Below are 17,134 nucleotides of genomic sequence, written 5' to 3'. Positions count from 1 at the left end.
CATTAAAAAAAAAAATCTGGCTGCCAGGTTCGTCTCGGCTCTAAAGTGGATAAATATGATATTATTATCACAATAATATCATTTATATCTAGTAACTTTACCTACATTTCTCGCTCTCTGAACTATATTAGGAAGTTACCTAAAATATGTCTATTGTCCACTGTTCAGAGCTCACGCGCAATAGACAGTGACAGTAAAACAACGCTGGATTGAAAATAAATAAATAAAATAAAACATTTTTTTTTGCTTTTATTACTAGGCTGTTTGCGGGTGAAATCAAATATTAACATTTACAGAAATTACTAGAGAATTTTACTTCAAGAATCTTTAGACTATAACAAAAACTTATCTTCGGATATTCGTATCGGTTTCGAAAATATCTGAATAAATATAGCGAGTCAATAATTACAGCTGATAGGGCAGTAATGCAAAGCATACTGAATTCCATGCATAGGTAGAGTGCCATCCACTTAACCTTTCCAAAACTAACACTTGAACAATTCATTTGTGTAATATGCAGGTATGTAAATGTGTTCACGTCGTTTGATTGGCTAATGTCCGTTCCAAATGGTTCAAAATTCAAAATATACTTGTCAGTACGTTTCTAACTCTTTTTGCAAGTTAAAATACAGTGACCATGTCTAAAGTTACGAAGATGGGACAAGGGCGGGCTTTGTGCGGACAAACCAAGGCACTGGTGTTAAATGTTGCATCCATGATTTCACCGAAAAAAGTTAAATGATTTTTAACGTGTCAGGTGACGAAAGTGATGACACATTGGATTGTGATGAGTAGTTAATATGTTTAAGAATAGTTGTAGTTATCATTTACGTGTTAAAAACAAATAAATATATTTTTTTACTTCGTTATATTTTACTTTGTCATATTTTCGTTATATTTACAGAATACGTGTTTTGTTTTTTGCTTTGTGACATTTTCTTACTTTTTCATGCTGCATTATTTTTGTTTTATTTTCACTACATTTGTTAGTTTTGCTAAATAATTTTTTACTATTTTATATTTTCCCTAAATTTACCATATAATGTGTCTGGTACTTTTTTAATTTTTATGATATGTATATTTGTATATAATAAGACGTATAAATCGAAATATTTTGTTTACATGTTCCCTTGCCCCGAATCTCCGCTTATATCGTCTACGTTTTTACATCAAACGCATCTCTCAGACTTGATCTAACATTTATTATATTGTCGCTTTATTATCCTGGTGCCTGTGTTGAAATCAAAATTTGAAGTTAATAATGTTAAAAAGAAATTATAAAATATTTATATTTTTACACCGTGGTCTAAATACCTATTAGAATTGGAAAGGATATATCCCGATAGCTTTTTTTATGTGCACGCTTCTTAAAACATTTAAAAATCGAATGTAAAATGAACAATTTAAAAATATTATCTGTTCGTATTATTGGATATCGTATAACACTCCAGTTGTTATCAACACGAGACAAGCGCAGGTATGTCATACGAGATAGTGTAGTTCTGTACAATAGGAGCACAGTGCTTACCTGGTTTACAAAATTAATATTTGTATTTATCCAATAAGTACATGTGAATAAAATATATGACTAAAGTATCGAAATGGAAGCTAATCTACGTGTCAACAACGTTTTGTCGGCAAAGGGCGCGTGTTCGTATAATTCAACATTATATTCTTGTAATACAGAAAATAAAATGCCGGCTCCATAAACATGCATATCCAGGTACGTTAAATTTTATTACAACATTATTTAGTAATATTAATTTTATTTACGGACATTGTCCATTTATACGATCATAGGGATGAATATTACAATATAAGAACAGTTAAAAACATTAAAAAATAAGAAAATAAGCATTGACAATAATAAGGGACATAAATACAAGATCTGGACTATTTATTTAGTGCTCGTTTAAATCGTTGTAAACAAACATACACATTACTTTTACTAAATGTTGACAATTCAGCAAATGAGGATAATTACTAATGTAGGTAGCTAATCATCGTTTTGATAACTATTGTATACTAACGAGGGGTGGTTCAAGTATACGCAGAAAGGAAGGGTTGCCAAGGGGGTGGGGGGTACTAATATACATTAGTATATAGTGTCTCATTATAATTATATATATATATACCAAATATTCAAATAGATGAGAAATTATTTTCCAAGTTTCTCCCTAAGTGATTCAAACCGAAAGAAACACTCTAACATAATAAAATACGGCATTTCATTTTGGAAGTGATATCAGCAGTATGCGAGATCATTGTCCCGGGAAAATCATGATTTATAAATAATATAATATTTTCAAAGATAGCTGAGTCAACTGAAGACGACCCCCGCCCTGGGCGGTCTATTGCGGCCACTGCGTAAAATATTATTGAAGTTGAAAGCTTTAAAGAAGAAGCAGCTAGCAGAAACAGTAGAAGTATCATCTACATCTGAATCTTACATCATCGTCTTGGTATGTCAAAGGTCGGTGCAAGATAAGTGCCAAGAATGTGGCGCTTCAAAGGCGAAAGCGCGTCTTGAGTTCCCGCGATTTTTAGGACCTCTGCCGAAACAATGAGATTCATGTTTAGGGTGGGATTGTCACCGGGGAACACGGATTCATCATTATGAGTCTGGATAGAAACAAGATTTCATGCAGGGCATAAAAAGGGTACACCACCCCTAAGAAGTTCGGGGTATCGTAATCGGCCGGAAAGGTCATGGCTACTGATTATTGGGATTTAAAGTGTATCCTATTGATAACTACAAGGAAAATGGTATCACTATAACCGGAACATGCTACGCTAATATACTAGAGCAGTCAAAAGGAGCTGTGAAGGAGAAAAGGAGAGAAAAGTTGACCAAAGGTGACTTGCTTCTCTAACACAACGCGCCCGTTCACAGTAGCAATGTTGCAATGACTGCTCTTCACAAATGTGGTCTCCAAATACTCTGATTATTAACATATTACAACAGAGATGAAGAACATTTCAGAAAAGGTAATATAGAAGTCTAGGCATCTACAGGGCTTATGACCTGTCATTGGCTAGTTTAAGTGGCCACTTTACACACTGTGTAACATTCACCATTCTGCCCATATTTGAACATCTATATTCCTTCAATTCTTTCATATGTTGATGTTTGTGAAGTTAAAGAGATGATTATTATTTATTCCCAAATTTAAAAAAAAAATCTTCGAGGAATGACATTTACAGGTGATGACGAAGTCAAATCAGCAATTTTAGCCTATTTTCAAAACAAAAACAAAAAAAAAATCGAGGGTACAAATAAATAAATTGAAAGATCTGAAAAATGCATACGTGTTGAAGGAGAATAAATTATAAAATAAAAATATTATCATTTCACTCTCCGTCATTCCGCGATTTTTTTAAATCTCGCCTTTATTTATTCATGTAAAGATACATATTACAAAAAAAATATGTATAATAATCTCGGTTAAAGGGGCACCTTCAGGGTGTGAAGGATGTGAACGTCGGAACAATTCACCTCCACTAGGGTAATTCTGAGTGTGCAATATATTTTCTAAACCAATAAGTTTACTTAACGCGTAGCATTCAAATAATTACCTAGAGTTTTTTAAATGGATCGTTAGCATTTTTATCACTACCTCAAGGGATTTCATAGATAATTATAAAAGTTCTGAAATGTTACCGTCACGTAAACAAATTAAAATCTACCTGACCTGAATTACGTATCTATGTTAACCGAGTTGTATAGAAGTGAGAATAGAACGCAAATTCAACGTGATGAAGTTAGGAATGTGAGTAATGGACAAAAAGATTGCAAGTGTATTTTATAAAATAATGCAAAAAGAAGATTCTAAGTTGACGAATTACTTAAGACGATATGCAGCGAAGAACGGTTTGATGAACAGGTGTTATATACGGTGTTTCTGTCACTCTCTGGCAGATGCCTCCCAAAATACTGTGCGAAAAAAAACATGTCGCGTCGGACTTATGCCTTACTAAAATCGGCAAAATCGAGGTTTCGTATTCCTGTTTTTCCTATCTCAAAACTGAACCGATTTCGATTTTTTTAAAGTAAGAGCATCAGAGAAATTACCTGTGTTGTCAGATTCTTATTTTTTCAAAAATAATTGTCATATTTGTATACCATAACTCTAAAGACGGCGGACAAAACTAGGCACTTGCAAGAGGAAACGCGGTCTAACTTATCTTCATACAAACTTATTCCCGTGTTTTCACCCTGGATTATGACAATAGATACGTGATTTTCTTACATCATTGGCGTGTCACCATTGTTTTGGTTTTTTGATAAATTGTTTATCATGGGAACTAGGGCCACCCAACAACCCTTAAAAGCGCCAATTTTTATCTGCCGTCTTCAAACGGATGGCATACAAAGATGATCACTATTTTTGAAAAAAGGAAAACATACTGACACAGATTTCATTCCGATACTCTTTCTAACAAAAACAAAATCGGTTCAGTTTTGAGTTGCGGAAACTGGGACAACAAATCGTCGATTTTTGCCGACTTTAGTTGCGAGAGTGATGGAAAAACAATGTTCAAATACCTATTCCTCAAATTTCTCAGCCACCGTCTTTTTTTTAAGGGTTTTTGGATGTTCCTAGCTCACATTAAAGATATTTATCAACATCAAAATAGATAGGAACATGTCAATGGTAGATATCCACAGGGAGATAATATGGGAATACGTTAGTATGAAGAAAAATCAAACCGCGAATCCTCTTTAAGGCAGGTATGCATTGACATATTGATACATAGACATGCCCTAAGCCCTCAAAAATTGTGACACTTAACTCGTGCCTAACGCGTATTTATTTATAATGTATACGGCCTAAGCCAATTACAACAGTTACATAAAGAAACATAGATACAAGAAACTGAAAAAACATAACATAAAACTATGTAGCAAAGACAAACAGGGGCAATAAAGTCATGGTATACAATATGTATATTCATAAACACTATAAACATAAAACTTCGAGCTAAACAATGCCAATCCATCTTCATCCCACACTGTTTTAGTGGCGAAGACATCTACGAAAAGCCGGAAGATCTATCCCAAAAAATTTCAAGTTATGTGACGAATTGGCTAATCTACACATTCTAGACATTGGGGAATAAAAACAAAAGTTGCTCTTAGAAGATTGAATAAATAGCAATGGCGACTTTCGGTGACATGGTAGGGAACGTGATTTTTTTTTATTGCAAAAGAGATGGGACATCAAGTATTTTGAAAATGCATATTAGGTCCATCTAAGTTCTACGCCGTCAACGAAGAGAGATAAAGAGATTGCTCTATTTCAAAATAGGAATAATGACTCCTTTGCAATCCGAGCAACCATGCCACTTCTCTTAAAAAACGGTGTTGGGCAGACTCGATATGGTCAATATGAGTCCTATAGAATGGAGACCAAATTGGAGAAGCATATTCTAGATGGGGTCGAACTAGTGAGCAGTAAAAAGTTTAGTGTTAATATTTTTGAAGTCCGTCGATTTTATTGATAACACCAAGAAGTTTGAGAGATTCTAATCATTTAAATAAATAAATATAGTAAGTCATTTTCATTAAAATTTGCCTACCATTTCTGGACACGTCGAGCTCGACAAGATTTTCGAAGTTTTGAATATCCGATGGCAGTCGGTGGATCTCATTATCACTCAGTCCCAGCTTCCTCAGTCGGTGAAGGCGGAAGAAATTCTGTAAAAAAAAAAAAACAGTGAATATATCGCGATTATATGAAGCGCCATTTTTTTAAAACCACCAATACCACCATCGGGACATTTTTACAGCATGTTGGGTTTTTTTTTTTAATTTGCTACATATTTATCTAACCACAAACCGCGGGCGGATAGTATTGCACCTTGCGTCGAAAACAGGACAATTACCGTATTTTTCGGACCATAAGACGCACTTTTTTACTCTGAATACTCTCAAACAAAATTGGGGTGCGTCTTATCATCCGCAAAATACGGTACTTACTGCTGTGTGACGATTGAGGATTATGTTTCTTTTGATATCGTTTCCTTACACGCAGTAAAAATTAGAGCATTTAATTGTACGAAATAATGACATATGCCCGAAAGACTGAAAGAGAAGGATTTTTTAAAAGAAGGACATTTGTACAATGAGGAATTCCACTGACCGCGGTAAATTGTACTTCTCCAGCTAATAACAAAACTGACAAGAATCTATGGAATATTGCTTTGATTACTTCATTTAGTTGATCGTAATTTGATCATTTCTACGTTATGGTTGTTTTTACGAACGTTTCGATTTAGAAAAACCTAAAAAGTTGACATAATCTCTGGTTGAAATGTCAACAAAGTATTATTTGCCGGATTTCAGGTCGTAGATCGCAATCGAATTATTCGCCGGCAAATCACTAATCACAAATTATACTCTTTTTTTTCTTCTATGGTCAAAACGTTCCTTACAAGGTGCGGGGGCTTTAAAGCGGAAACCGGAAATACTACACGTAGATATAAGGAGTGACGTCATTATTTACGATTTTAAAATTAATACTATTTTTAAATATTTACGTGTACACGAAAACATTTTTAAAATTGAATTCCGGGTTGGGCTGGAATTCCTCATTCATAGGGTATTAATATTACAATAAAATAACACTTAAAAACATTGAAAAAGAAGCATTGACAAACATAAGGGACATCAAGACAAGATCTGGACTATTTATTTAGTGCTCATTTAAATTGTTGTAAATTTAAACCAAAAAAGTGCAGATCTTGTCTTGAGTTAACAATACGATAAAGACGGATTGGAGAATTAAGGCCATAGTTTGTTCTATGCTGATCGATGAACAGTACTTCATTGTTTCTCAGTCTACGAGTCGGAATAAAGAATTTTACCTGTCCCAGTAACGATGGCACATCGATTATACCATTTAGTATTAAGGATGTAAGTAAAGATGTAGTAAGGAGGACTATTTTGTACAGAAATATAAGAATATTATAGTCCTTAAAATATAGCTTGATAAATATGACAGCTGCCAAATTAATGTCACTGGTGATGGGAAATTACTGATCACTGATCACTGATCATGTACCAATCAAATCGATTTTATCAGTTTTTTCATGCAAACATGAAATTCTGTATCCGAAAATTGATATAAAAACGCAAAAACAAGCCTATTGTAGTGTGTTTCAGACAATTATTTCCTTAAAAATAAGACATTAAATACTTTTATTCGTGAACAACAAAAAATGAATTATTTTTTATTCAATCGATTTACATTGATAAATTTGTTCCATCTCTAACATTTTTGAAAAATGACGTAACAATATACGTTTTAAACATTTTTTTACATGTGAGAATATACAGAGAGCAATAACAAAATGTTCAGACAGTTTTAAGCATTGCGTATTTATGTTTATATTTAATGTATGTATACCTATATTATTTATATTATAAAACGCACAAAAAAAAACAAAAATTATATCAACTAGGTATACGTTTGAGGAGCAGGTGATTCAATATTGGTTTGGGCGAATGAGACAATCCATTTTACTTCTACCCAGCAATAGTATAATATAATCAATTTATTAAATTAAATTCTCAGATACACAAGACTAGATTTTTATTTGTTATAAGAAAACACATCAAGCATAGACGTTTCCTGTTTACAAATAATTGCAGTTATATTCCAAGTTCATGTATGAAAACAATAATCTACATAACATATTTTAAATATTAAAAAAAAACTCCAAAATATGTAATTAAATAAATATTAACAACTAAGTATACGCTGTAAATTTTTTTTTTAAATTAAAAATAAATATTCCAAGTATTTACATGAACAAGTGGATAACTAAAGGAAAATGCACAGTGTAAATTTATGCATTTTATTGTACTCGTGATAAAATATACTGAGCAAAGTGTGCAACGTGCATGTACTGAAATTTGGCAGTTTTTGTGTGAAGTCAAAACAAGACAGGCGCAACAATCGTTGACGTTTACACCTGACGGGTAAGAATACGCCCACATTCCTGGATGACCAGGCACGTAAATACAGGTGGCACAAGCTCAAATGAGTCAAAAAATTACCTTGGGTAAATCTCTTATATGATTTGCATCCAATAAAAGTTCTTCCAAACTTCGGGAATATCTCAAGATGTCTTCTGGGACCGTAGGCAAGGAGCAATGCCGCTTGTCAACATACTCCACCTGCCTATTGCAGCCTTTAAATAGGGGTATGCAACGAAACATTGTGTTCACTACACTTTTAAATCACTGCACATAACTATTTCACCAGAACAGCACACATTTTAAATCAAAACACCACATAAAATCTAAATTTCGTTAAAAACGTACCGCCGGACACGGACAACACACACTCGGCGTTCAACTAAAAACCATAGACTAACCACAGAAATAGTAGATGAGGAATAGGTACCGTATGACGTCATGAACAATTATCTAAATAAGTACTTGTGCGTAAAAAAATAATAATATTTGCGGTCCACATTATACCATAAGGAAGAGATATTTTTTGATATTTAATTTTATGTTATCTATGAAGTTTGTTTTTCGTATGACAGTATATAATGACAGTGTATGATCTCTGGTATCTGTAGTATACGGTATTTCCATTACCAAGTATTACATGGTATGACATTTTACGCAGTTGTGTGAGTTTATTTTGATTTTCGGTGATTTTTTTACCACAGTAATAAGACTAATTGTTATAATCAATTCTCAACGATACACTTATTTTCAAAACCGACGGTAAGAAAATGCCGCCAAATAATCCAACCGTTGGATTTATTGGGGGTGGAAACATGGCAAAAGCAATCGGGGAAGTTATAATAAAAAAAGGTAAAATTAGTTCATTTTGTATGAAGTATATAAATTAGTTTGTACGTTACTTTTCTTCCGGTAATTCAGATGAATTTAAACGTAAACATTTGTCGAAAATTGACAAATGTCCATCTAATATCATTTCTATACTTTATATAAAAGAAAAATAATATTTTCAGGTTTATATAAAGCCTCAGAAATCTGGGTATCAGGACCTCACATTGAAAACCTCCAATTCTGGAAGAATCTTGGAGCAAATGTTACAACAAAAAATGGTGAAACTGTTGTAAAAGGTGATGTTATTTTTATATCTGTAAAACCGCATCTCCTGAATGATGCGATTAATGGAATTTTGGAAACCTTACCAGTTGGAGGAAATACTTCAAATAAATTATTTGTCTCAGTTTTAGCCGGAACAAGCATCAAAATATTAAAAACGGTAAGTTGCACTATTGTAGAAACTAATATCGATGCTAGAAAGAAAACAATAATTTAATTAGATGGAAATGTAGATGTCTATCACTGGATTTACTATGGTTTTAAGTTGTATAAAAATGTTAGCTTTTGGTGCAAAATTATGTAATACCGTGACAACAAAATAAATTATTTTAATTAAATTACAAATTTAAAAGCTTCAATTAAATTAACTTAACAATAGAATCACCATGTAAAGCGCCCTTGAGGTATTTTATTACGAAAATGGCGCTATATAAGTTATCCATAATAATAATAATAATAATAATAATTAGACTAGACATGATCTAGAGAAATCTATTACCGAAGTGTGTATGTAGTAGATAAAGAAAGTGTTATTTTTGTTAATAAACCATGATTATTATTATAATTATCAACTAGAAGCTAGTATTTATGATTTTGGAAATTTAAATACAAACAGACTCCCCCCTCCCCCCTGCAGAAGTGAGCAACCATTTGTTTTTTTTCTATATTTTATTTTTTATGATTTTAGTCGTTCTAAAAAAATATTTTAATGGCAATATGTCTTCTTGCTCACACTGATAATCGTGCTTTCGGATGTGACAGGGTTTAAAGAACACCCTGTGTAATAATAAATAAATACATAATAGAAATAAAGGATGAGTGACCACCAACACTCACTATACATCCTCCAGTCTCTAGATAGTAAAGTATTCATAGACAAATTACAAGAATTTATTGGAGATATGGTATATTTTATTTATGGTATATTTTATTTATTTTATTGGAGATATGATAGATGGAATTTATTACATAGTATAAAAAGTGTCAAATAAATAAATAAAAAGAAAGATAAATATAATGTGTTTTTAAGGCTTTGTCAGAGTTCAAAAATGCCCGTGTTATTCGCACAATGCCAAATACTCCGATGACGCTGGGAGTCGGCGCCACAGTGTACTCTCCTGATGCGTCTGCCAGTGAGGAGGATTGCAAGTTAGTAGAGAATATTCTGGGCTGTGCCGGAATCTTCCAAAGGGTCCCTGAGAACCTGATCAGTGCGGTCGGCGGCCTCTCTGGAAGTGGTCCAGCTTTTGTAAGAAACCTTAAAATTTGTCATTATTTAATATTCAAAACTCTTTTTTTTATCATAGTTGCTCTATGTTTAATAATGTTTCCAGATCGCGAAAAATGTAATCATAACATAAAAAATGTAAGATAATTTTATTTAAAAAAAAACCATTTGTTAATTTCTCTAAAATTTTATTGTACACGCGGAAACATTGATTGACACAACAGAGTTGATAAGTGAAAGGTCATTTAATTAGAGTAATTTAATAAATGAACTGTTGCCGACGTAACGCGGCATATGTCAACTTGGCGGCCGTTCCTGGGGCCTTTCAATGTATTTAATCAGGAACTTCAGTATGTGTATGCGAGGTACTACCTTTCCAATAAAGACTAAAATTTGTCACTTTCGGGGTGGTCATTGCCATACTGAAGAGCATATAGAATAGGATTTATTAAAATATTACTGACTGCCTATAAAATTATTGATTATTCTGTTTGAATGTTGATCGCCGCGCGATCGGCGGGGAACTGCGGCTGAGAAGCGGGAGGGGGGCGTCCTTATACGTGGCGCGAGAGAGACCGATAGAGCGGGCAAATGTGCTCGCTATCTCTCTCGCCGCGTGATTGGTCAACCTAGTACCGCCCGCTATTGGCCTAGTACCGCCGCCGCACGGCAAAATGTATTGTATATATAGTCCCGCCGGGCAAATAATAAATCAGTCAAATCTTCACGCTACTAAGGGCTTTTACTCTCCACCTCGTCTCCCTGCCTCGCTTTAAACCAAACCTCACCGCCACCTGGAATATTCGACTGCCGCTACCCCCTGGACTTGGAACCTGGATACTCTTTGGATTGGATTTTGGACCCCGGATAATTTGGACCCTTAGCTACTTCCCCGGAACACACCCCGCCGTTCCCGCCGACGGAGAGATACTGGCCTTACAACCCGGTTGCCTGCTTCAGGATTGCGGCCGCCAGTGCTACTCACTAGCGACCCCGCAAGAGATCTCTAGGCAGCGATACCTCCCCCGGAGCTTATCGTACGTCGGCCGAGGCCCGCCTACGCCCGGCCACTCTGCTTTGACATCAGCACCTACAGTATACAGTTCTTGTGACTGGCGCGATTGCTACGGAAGCCAGTGATCCGCCGCGTCTGTTACATGAACTTTGATCTTAAAAAATAAGGAAATTTCATTTTACATAAGGCCGATATTTGATGTTTTAAAAATAATGTCAGTCAAATGTCCACCATGGCATTGTTTAATGTGAGAGATACAGCTTTTATTAGTTTTCTCATTAGATGAGCAAAGTAGCGTAAAAAATTTGACTACCCTGGCAACACTAACAAAATGTCCATTTTGTTTTCTTTGACAATCTGACACATGAAAAAATAATTAAATATTTAAGTAATGCATTTGCTACTTACACATGAAATGTGATCTCATCCTGTTTTTTTAAGATCCCAGCAGTATTTCTACACGTTAAAATGGCACAGCACGGTATAGTTGAATTCAAATCGGAAGTTGCGTACTTCGGCGCCTACAAAGAAACTAATGGGTCAAAATGTAAAACTACTCCTTTAAGAGTCACCTTTTGTTTAATGCGCGTATGCGGTTTCTGGACTATTCTTAATTGTTTTTTACATAAATTTCATTAATTTAAAAAAAAATTGTTTCATCAACAATATTTTGAGTTTGTCGATAAGCATTTACAGTGCTTATGATCTGACATTGTTGACTAAACCAACTGGGATGCTATTATGAATCTTATCGCGGGGGTAGATAAGAAAGAAATTTAGTTTTTTTTTTTTGCATTCGACTACACTTTGCTTTATTTATGTAAACACTGATAATTTAACGTTAAATAATTGGCGAAATATGAAATGTCAATTATAAAACTTTTTACAAAACGTAAAAAATCTAATACAGTTTGCCCAATTCAACCCAAGTGTTTTGGGTAATATTTAAGGTCGCAATAAATGAAAATCTTCATGCTTGTATTTATTTGACGTTTAATCATCAGTGTGGCCACATATGAAGCAAAGTGTTATCGCATGCAACAAAAAAAACACAAATTAACTTCTCTAAAGCCCCCCCCCCCGCAAAAAGATTCATAATTTAACCCCTGGTCCAAGTTTTCAGGGGTTACCTAGTAAGTGAAATAATTCAGTCAGACGAATCTCACCCACATCGATCGATCGAAGGTTTCAGCTCTTTAACTTCACAAGAATCAGTAAATGTTATGAAGCGTGTAAAGTGGCTATTCGAACCAGCCAATGACAGGTCATAAGCCCTGTGAGTGCCTAGACATCCGTATTTGCTTCTCTAAAATGTTCTCCATCTCTGTTGCAATGTGCTAAAATAATTTTATTTACTGTAACTTTTTTCTTATTTTTAAAATTTGTTTTCCTAATTATTAATGACTGATTTTTTCCCAAGGGGCCTGTGACATTATTTTTTTTATCTCCTAGGGATCTCCGGAGAAAAATGATTGAGAAAGGCTGTGTCAAAGGATTTAGAATGCACTTGTTTCCAATATTTTTTATCGATCAAATGCATTGTAGGTATACCTGATGATTGAAGCATTATCTGATGGTGGAGTTAAGCAAGGTCTACCGAGAGCTATGGCCACCCGGTTCGCAGCCCAAACTGTAATGGGAGCCGCACAAATGGTTCTGGAGACGGGGAAACATCCCGGACAGCTCAAGGATGAAGTGTGTTCTCCAGGAGGCACCACCATATGTGGGATACACGAACTGGAGAAAGGCGGTGTTAGGTAAGAATTCAACCATTATAATATCACCTTTTTCTATTGCTACTGCTGTTTTCAACCCTGCAGTTTGATCTATAAATAACCTACAAATATTTACAATTTTAATACTGTGTATGTATCAATGACTAAACTCCTTGATTTTTGTTTGCATTTGATTGTTGACATATCAAGTGTGTTTTCCTCCCATATTTAATGTATGCATCACACATTCTTTCTCATCCTTTAATTTGTCAAATCATATATAGTGGAATCTCTATATTCGTCATTAATCTATTCCCGATTGTCGATATTAAAACTCAATTTTAAAATTAGAAAAATGCTTAAACATCAACATATTGTACTAAATAATAGGTTGGGGAAAAAGTAATTTCGTATTTCGCGCCCTTTTTTTTCAACTAAGTGTATCTCGTTCATTATTGGTCACATTGGATCATACGATTCAGCGTTGTAAAGGTGTGAGTGTCATACTACAAACGCTTCTTTGACAGTATTGCGCTTGGTCGGTTCAGCCATGAACTATCGTGCGTCGAGTATGGAGGTCTCAAAGAAAGAAATTCGCCATATTTTACATTTTTACTAACTGCAAGGGAAAAACGCGTTAAAAGAGTCTAAAAAATTTGCGATGTATACGGGTCCGATACTTTTTCGGTTCGTGCTGCACAAAAGTGGTTCGAGCGATTTTGTTCTGGTGTAGTGGAGGTGAATGATACACTACGCTTTGTCGTCGAAAATGTCGATAAAATCATGGAAAATATTAAGATAGACCGTCATGTTAGCAGTCGTAGCATTGCCCAGTTGCTGAATATTGATCAATACCGTTTTGAAACAAAAGGCTGGATTTTAAAAAAGCTCGATATTTGGATGCCACACGAGTTTATGCAAAAAAACCTCATGGATCGAATTTCCATCTGCGAATCGCTGCTGAATCGCAACAAAATCGACTCATTTCTGAAGCGGATGGTGACTGGTGATGAAAAGTGAGTCATTACGACAATGTCAAGCGACAGAGATCATGGTCGAAAGCCAACAAAGTAGCCCCGACTGCGGCCAAGCCAGGACTGACGGCCAGGAAGGTGTTGCTGTGTGTTTGGTGGAATTGGCAGGGAATACTATGAGCTGCTCCACTATGGCTAAACACTCAATTCTGCCCTCTACTGTGAACAACTCGACCGTTTGAAGCTGGCGATCGAACAGAAGCGGCCAGCATTCGTAAATAGGAGAGGAATCGTGTTTCATTAGGACAACGCACACATCTTTGATGAGCTCCGGGAGCTCGGATGGGAAATTCTTATGCATCTACCCTATAGTCCGGATTTGGCACCGAGTGACTACCTACTGAGTGACTATTCCTGTCTATGGCCAACGCGCTTGGTGGTACAAATTTGGCCTCGATAGAGGCCTGTGAAAATTGGTTGTCCGAGTTTTTTGCCAACACTGACAAGGGCTTCTACGAGAGGGGCATTATGAAGTTGGCTTCTCGTTGGCAACAAGTTATCGAACAGAACGGCGCATATTTGACTTAAATCTGATTATTGTAACACTTTTTATAAAGCATTTAAATAAAGCGAAAAATGCTAAATTACTTTTCCCCAAACTTATAGACATTGTGTAGATGTGGAAGAGGAGGAAGTTGAATGTTAAGAACAAAAGTTGCTATCAATAAAAAAAAAACAGCCAATAGTAATTCCGATTCTGAGCATGGAGTCGCAGTGCCAGCGTCAGTGGTGGGAGTGGCGAAGACTACGGATAACACTAACGAATAGGGGAGGGGGGGAATATCTTGTTTTTAAGTGTTAACCTTGTTCATAAATGTTTTCAGTATTTTATTTTTGTTATTTCTTTATTTTTATTACAAGGTTGTACTATTATTGTCATTATAATAAATTATCATAGTGTATATTATAAATGTAACTTTTATATCTAGTGAAGCTGCTAAGATTATTTTCTTGCAATTCAACTCAATGTCTAGTACTTATTTCGTTTTATTTTGTATTTATTTTTATTTTTTGCCAATAAACGCCGTGTTTCGGTGCTGAACCCCAAAAACCATAATACAATATCTAGAGATCCATAAGCAAAAACTCAGTGTAGATATGACACGCACTGGTTTTACGCTTTAGAAACAATTGACACACTGGATTTTTACTTATGATTATTTACAGTTTTTTTAATTTGCATTAAGTAGATGAGTCCTAAAAAGGGTCATATCTCAAAATATGACTTTTGCAAATAACTGCCTTTTTGCCTACGACACCATTGCATTGCACTCATATTTAATTTGGTGTATAATTCCACTTTTCTTTTTCAGAGCATCATTGATAAATGCCATTCAGGCAGCTGTAGAGAAATCTAATGCAATGGAACAAGTGAAATAAATGTGACTCATGTTTTTCTGGCACAGTGAAATTTGTTTATAATTTTCAGTATTTTTTTGTGAATCTCGGCCAGTTCCTAAATCGTATGTGCAATTATGATTTGCCTGAACATCGGTAGTTTATTTTAACTTTAAGAAAACCTGAAAACTTTGAATCTTTGGCACAAGAAAAACGGATCTGAAGTCTCAAATTTTATGCGCATACAACATCTACATACTGTTTTGATGTCAATTTTTAGAGACATTTGTTTTTATGTTATATGTATTTGTCAAGGAAAAGAAAAAACATCTGCGTTTACATTGAAATAAGAGTGACATATTATGCAGAAGTCATGGTTTATTTATGAAATGATCTAACTAAGTACTAGGTATATCTTAAATTATTATGAAAATAAAACTTTGTTATTAGTGTTACACAATTTTATTATTTTACAAGAACACTACTATAGATTGATCATGTTTTCATATCTGTACTTTAGATAACTATCCATTCACACCTTAGATAAGGGGGAAAAAAACCCCCCTGCTCTAAGTTTCACTGATTAATTTGTTTATTTTTTGTTTAAATTCTATGACATTGTGAACAATACATATTCTGTGTTTACTATATTAGTTTTATATCACCCGTCAATGGGAGGAGTGCTCTCCCGAAACTATAGTAGTGTTCTTGTAAAATAATAAAATTATGTAACACTAATAACAAAGTTTTATTTTCATAATAATTTATAATGAAGTGTAACGAAGTGAATTCCAATTCAATTAAAAATACTAGGTATATCTTTCACAAAGTATTGAATCTCTATAGTTACTAATATTGTAGTAGATAGTATTTAAAAAATAACAGCTATGGTGGAGTGCAAACGTATTTTTCAAAGTTTACATTATGTATAAGTATTCTTGTCTATTATTTTGGAGTTACTAAAAACAGTGCTAAAAACACTGTACTGTAACACACAATCACATTTTCACTGGCATTTTTATAATATTTTAATTTTGCGCAGGTTTGCGATTGGGATTGCGTATTTATCATTAGGATTGCATGTCAATCACCGTTCGTACTATGTAAAAACTAATCACATGATAAACATGAGTGATTTAGTTGTTAACATTACACTACACATGTTATAACAAAAACTTAAGTGTTTTTTAAGAAATTGATGAATTTATCAACATTATACTTTTTGAAGATTTAAATGTTCTCTTGAATTATTGTATAGGTAATCTATGACTTTTTTATTTATGCCTTTCAAGTTAATCATCCTTTTCATAGTTTTTGCCAAATCATTCATAGTGTTTTCCTTTCAATTAATGAGGAAGTTTAGTGTTTTTTTTTTTAATGATTCCATTTGTTAAAAGACATCAAACTAAGCGGAAAAAAATTAGGTAGGTTTGTATTTCCATAATTATTTCCAACTGTATTCAATACCAAGTGATATTAAATAATATTTTAAACAAATATAATATATATTGTTGAATGTTAATTATTTAATAAATTAACCAAAAAAATATTACTTTGTGCTTTTTATTTACTTAACTTATTCTCATCTTTCCCATAATATAATGCATGCATTTCCCTGTGAATAAAAATATAATATGGTTGAGAAAAATTAACATTGCTTAATTTTTTATTTATTTAAAAATTTAAAAACCTGTTAGGGTTATATAAACA

The 17,134-nt window shown here is 34.0% G+C and overlaps 2 protein-coding genes across 20 annotated transcripts in view; one reads left to right on the top strand and one right to left on the bottom strand.

The window, feature by feature from the left end:
• scrib (scribble planar cell polarity protein) overlaps window positions 1-8,379 on the bottom strand; it is a 366,730-nt gene extending 358,351 nt beyond the window's left edge. For all 19 annotated transcript variants that reach the window (XR_015822293.1, XM_088226214.1, XM_088226216.1 and 16 more), the window contains exons 1-2: window positions 8,063-8,379; window positions 5,581-5,698 (exon numbers count right to left, since the gene is read on the bottom strand). Coding sequence is in view for 18 of the 19 variants with exons in the window: in XM_088226214.1 (XP_088082340.1) it covers window positions 5,581-5,698; window positions 8,063-8,224 (280 nt within the window). In the remaining variant the exon portion in view is untranslated. The remainder of the gene's footprint in view (window positions 1-5,580; window positions 5,699-8,062) is intronic.
• Window positions 8,380-8,547: 168 nt separating this feature from the next.
• Window positions 8,548-15,638, top strand: P5cr (Pyrroline 5-carboyxlate reductase). The gene is made up of 5 exons (XM_088226213.1): window positions 8,548-8,833; window positions 8,995-9,254; window positions 10,125-10,343; window positions 12,883-13,094; window positions 15,400-15,638. The coding sequence occupies exons 1-5, from the start codon at window positions 8,752-8,754 to the stop codon at window positions 15,464-15,466; spliced, it is 840 nt and encodes a 279-aa protein (XP_088082339.1). The 5' UTR covers window positions 8,548-8,751; the 3' UTR covers window positions 15,467-15,638.
• The last annotated feature ends 1,496 nt before the right edge of the window (window positions 15,639-17,134 follow it).

The sequence above is a fragment of the Micrasema longulum genome, unplaced genomic scaffold (assembly GCF_059751315.1).
Source record: "Micrasema longulum isolate JH-2025_06_02 unplaced genomic scaffold, ASM5975131v1 h1tg000416l, whole genome shotgun sequence".
NCBI classification, from domain to species: Eukaryota; Metazoa; Arthropoda; class Insecta; order Trichoptera; family Brachycentridae; genus Micrasema; species Micrasema longulum.
The sequence above is the reverse complement of the archived record's forward strand: the minus strand, read 5'-3'. Positions and strand labels throughout refer to the sequence as shown.

What these genes read in the sequence shown, in the direction of transcription:
- P5cr (XM_088226213.1), top strand. Translation starts at nt 8,752, where the DNA reads ATGCCGCCAAATAATCCAACCGTTGGATTTATTGGGGGTGGAAACATG. An exon ending in GGAAGTTATAATAAAAAAAG is followed by an intron (nt 8,834 to 8,994) that starts GTAAAATTAGTT and finishes TAATATTTTCAG; the next exon opens with GTTTATATAAAGCCTCAGAA. An exon ending in CTGGAAGTGGTCCAGCTTTT is followed by an intron (nt 10,344 to 12,882) that starts GTAAGAAACCTT and finishes AATGCATTGTAG; the next exon opens with GTATACCTGATGATTGAAGC.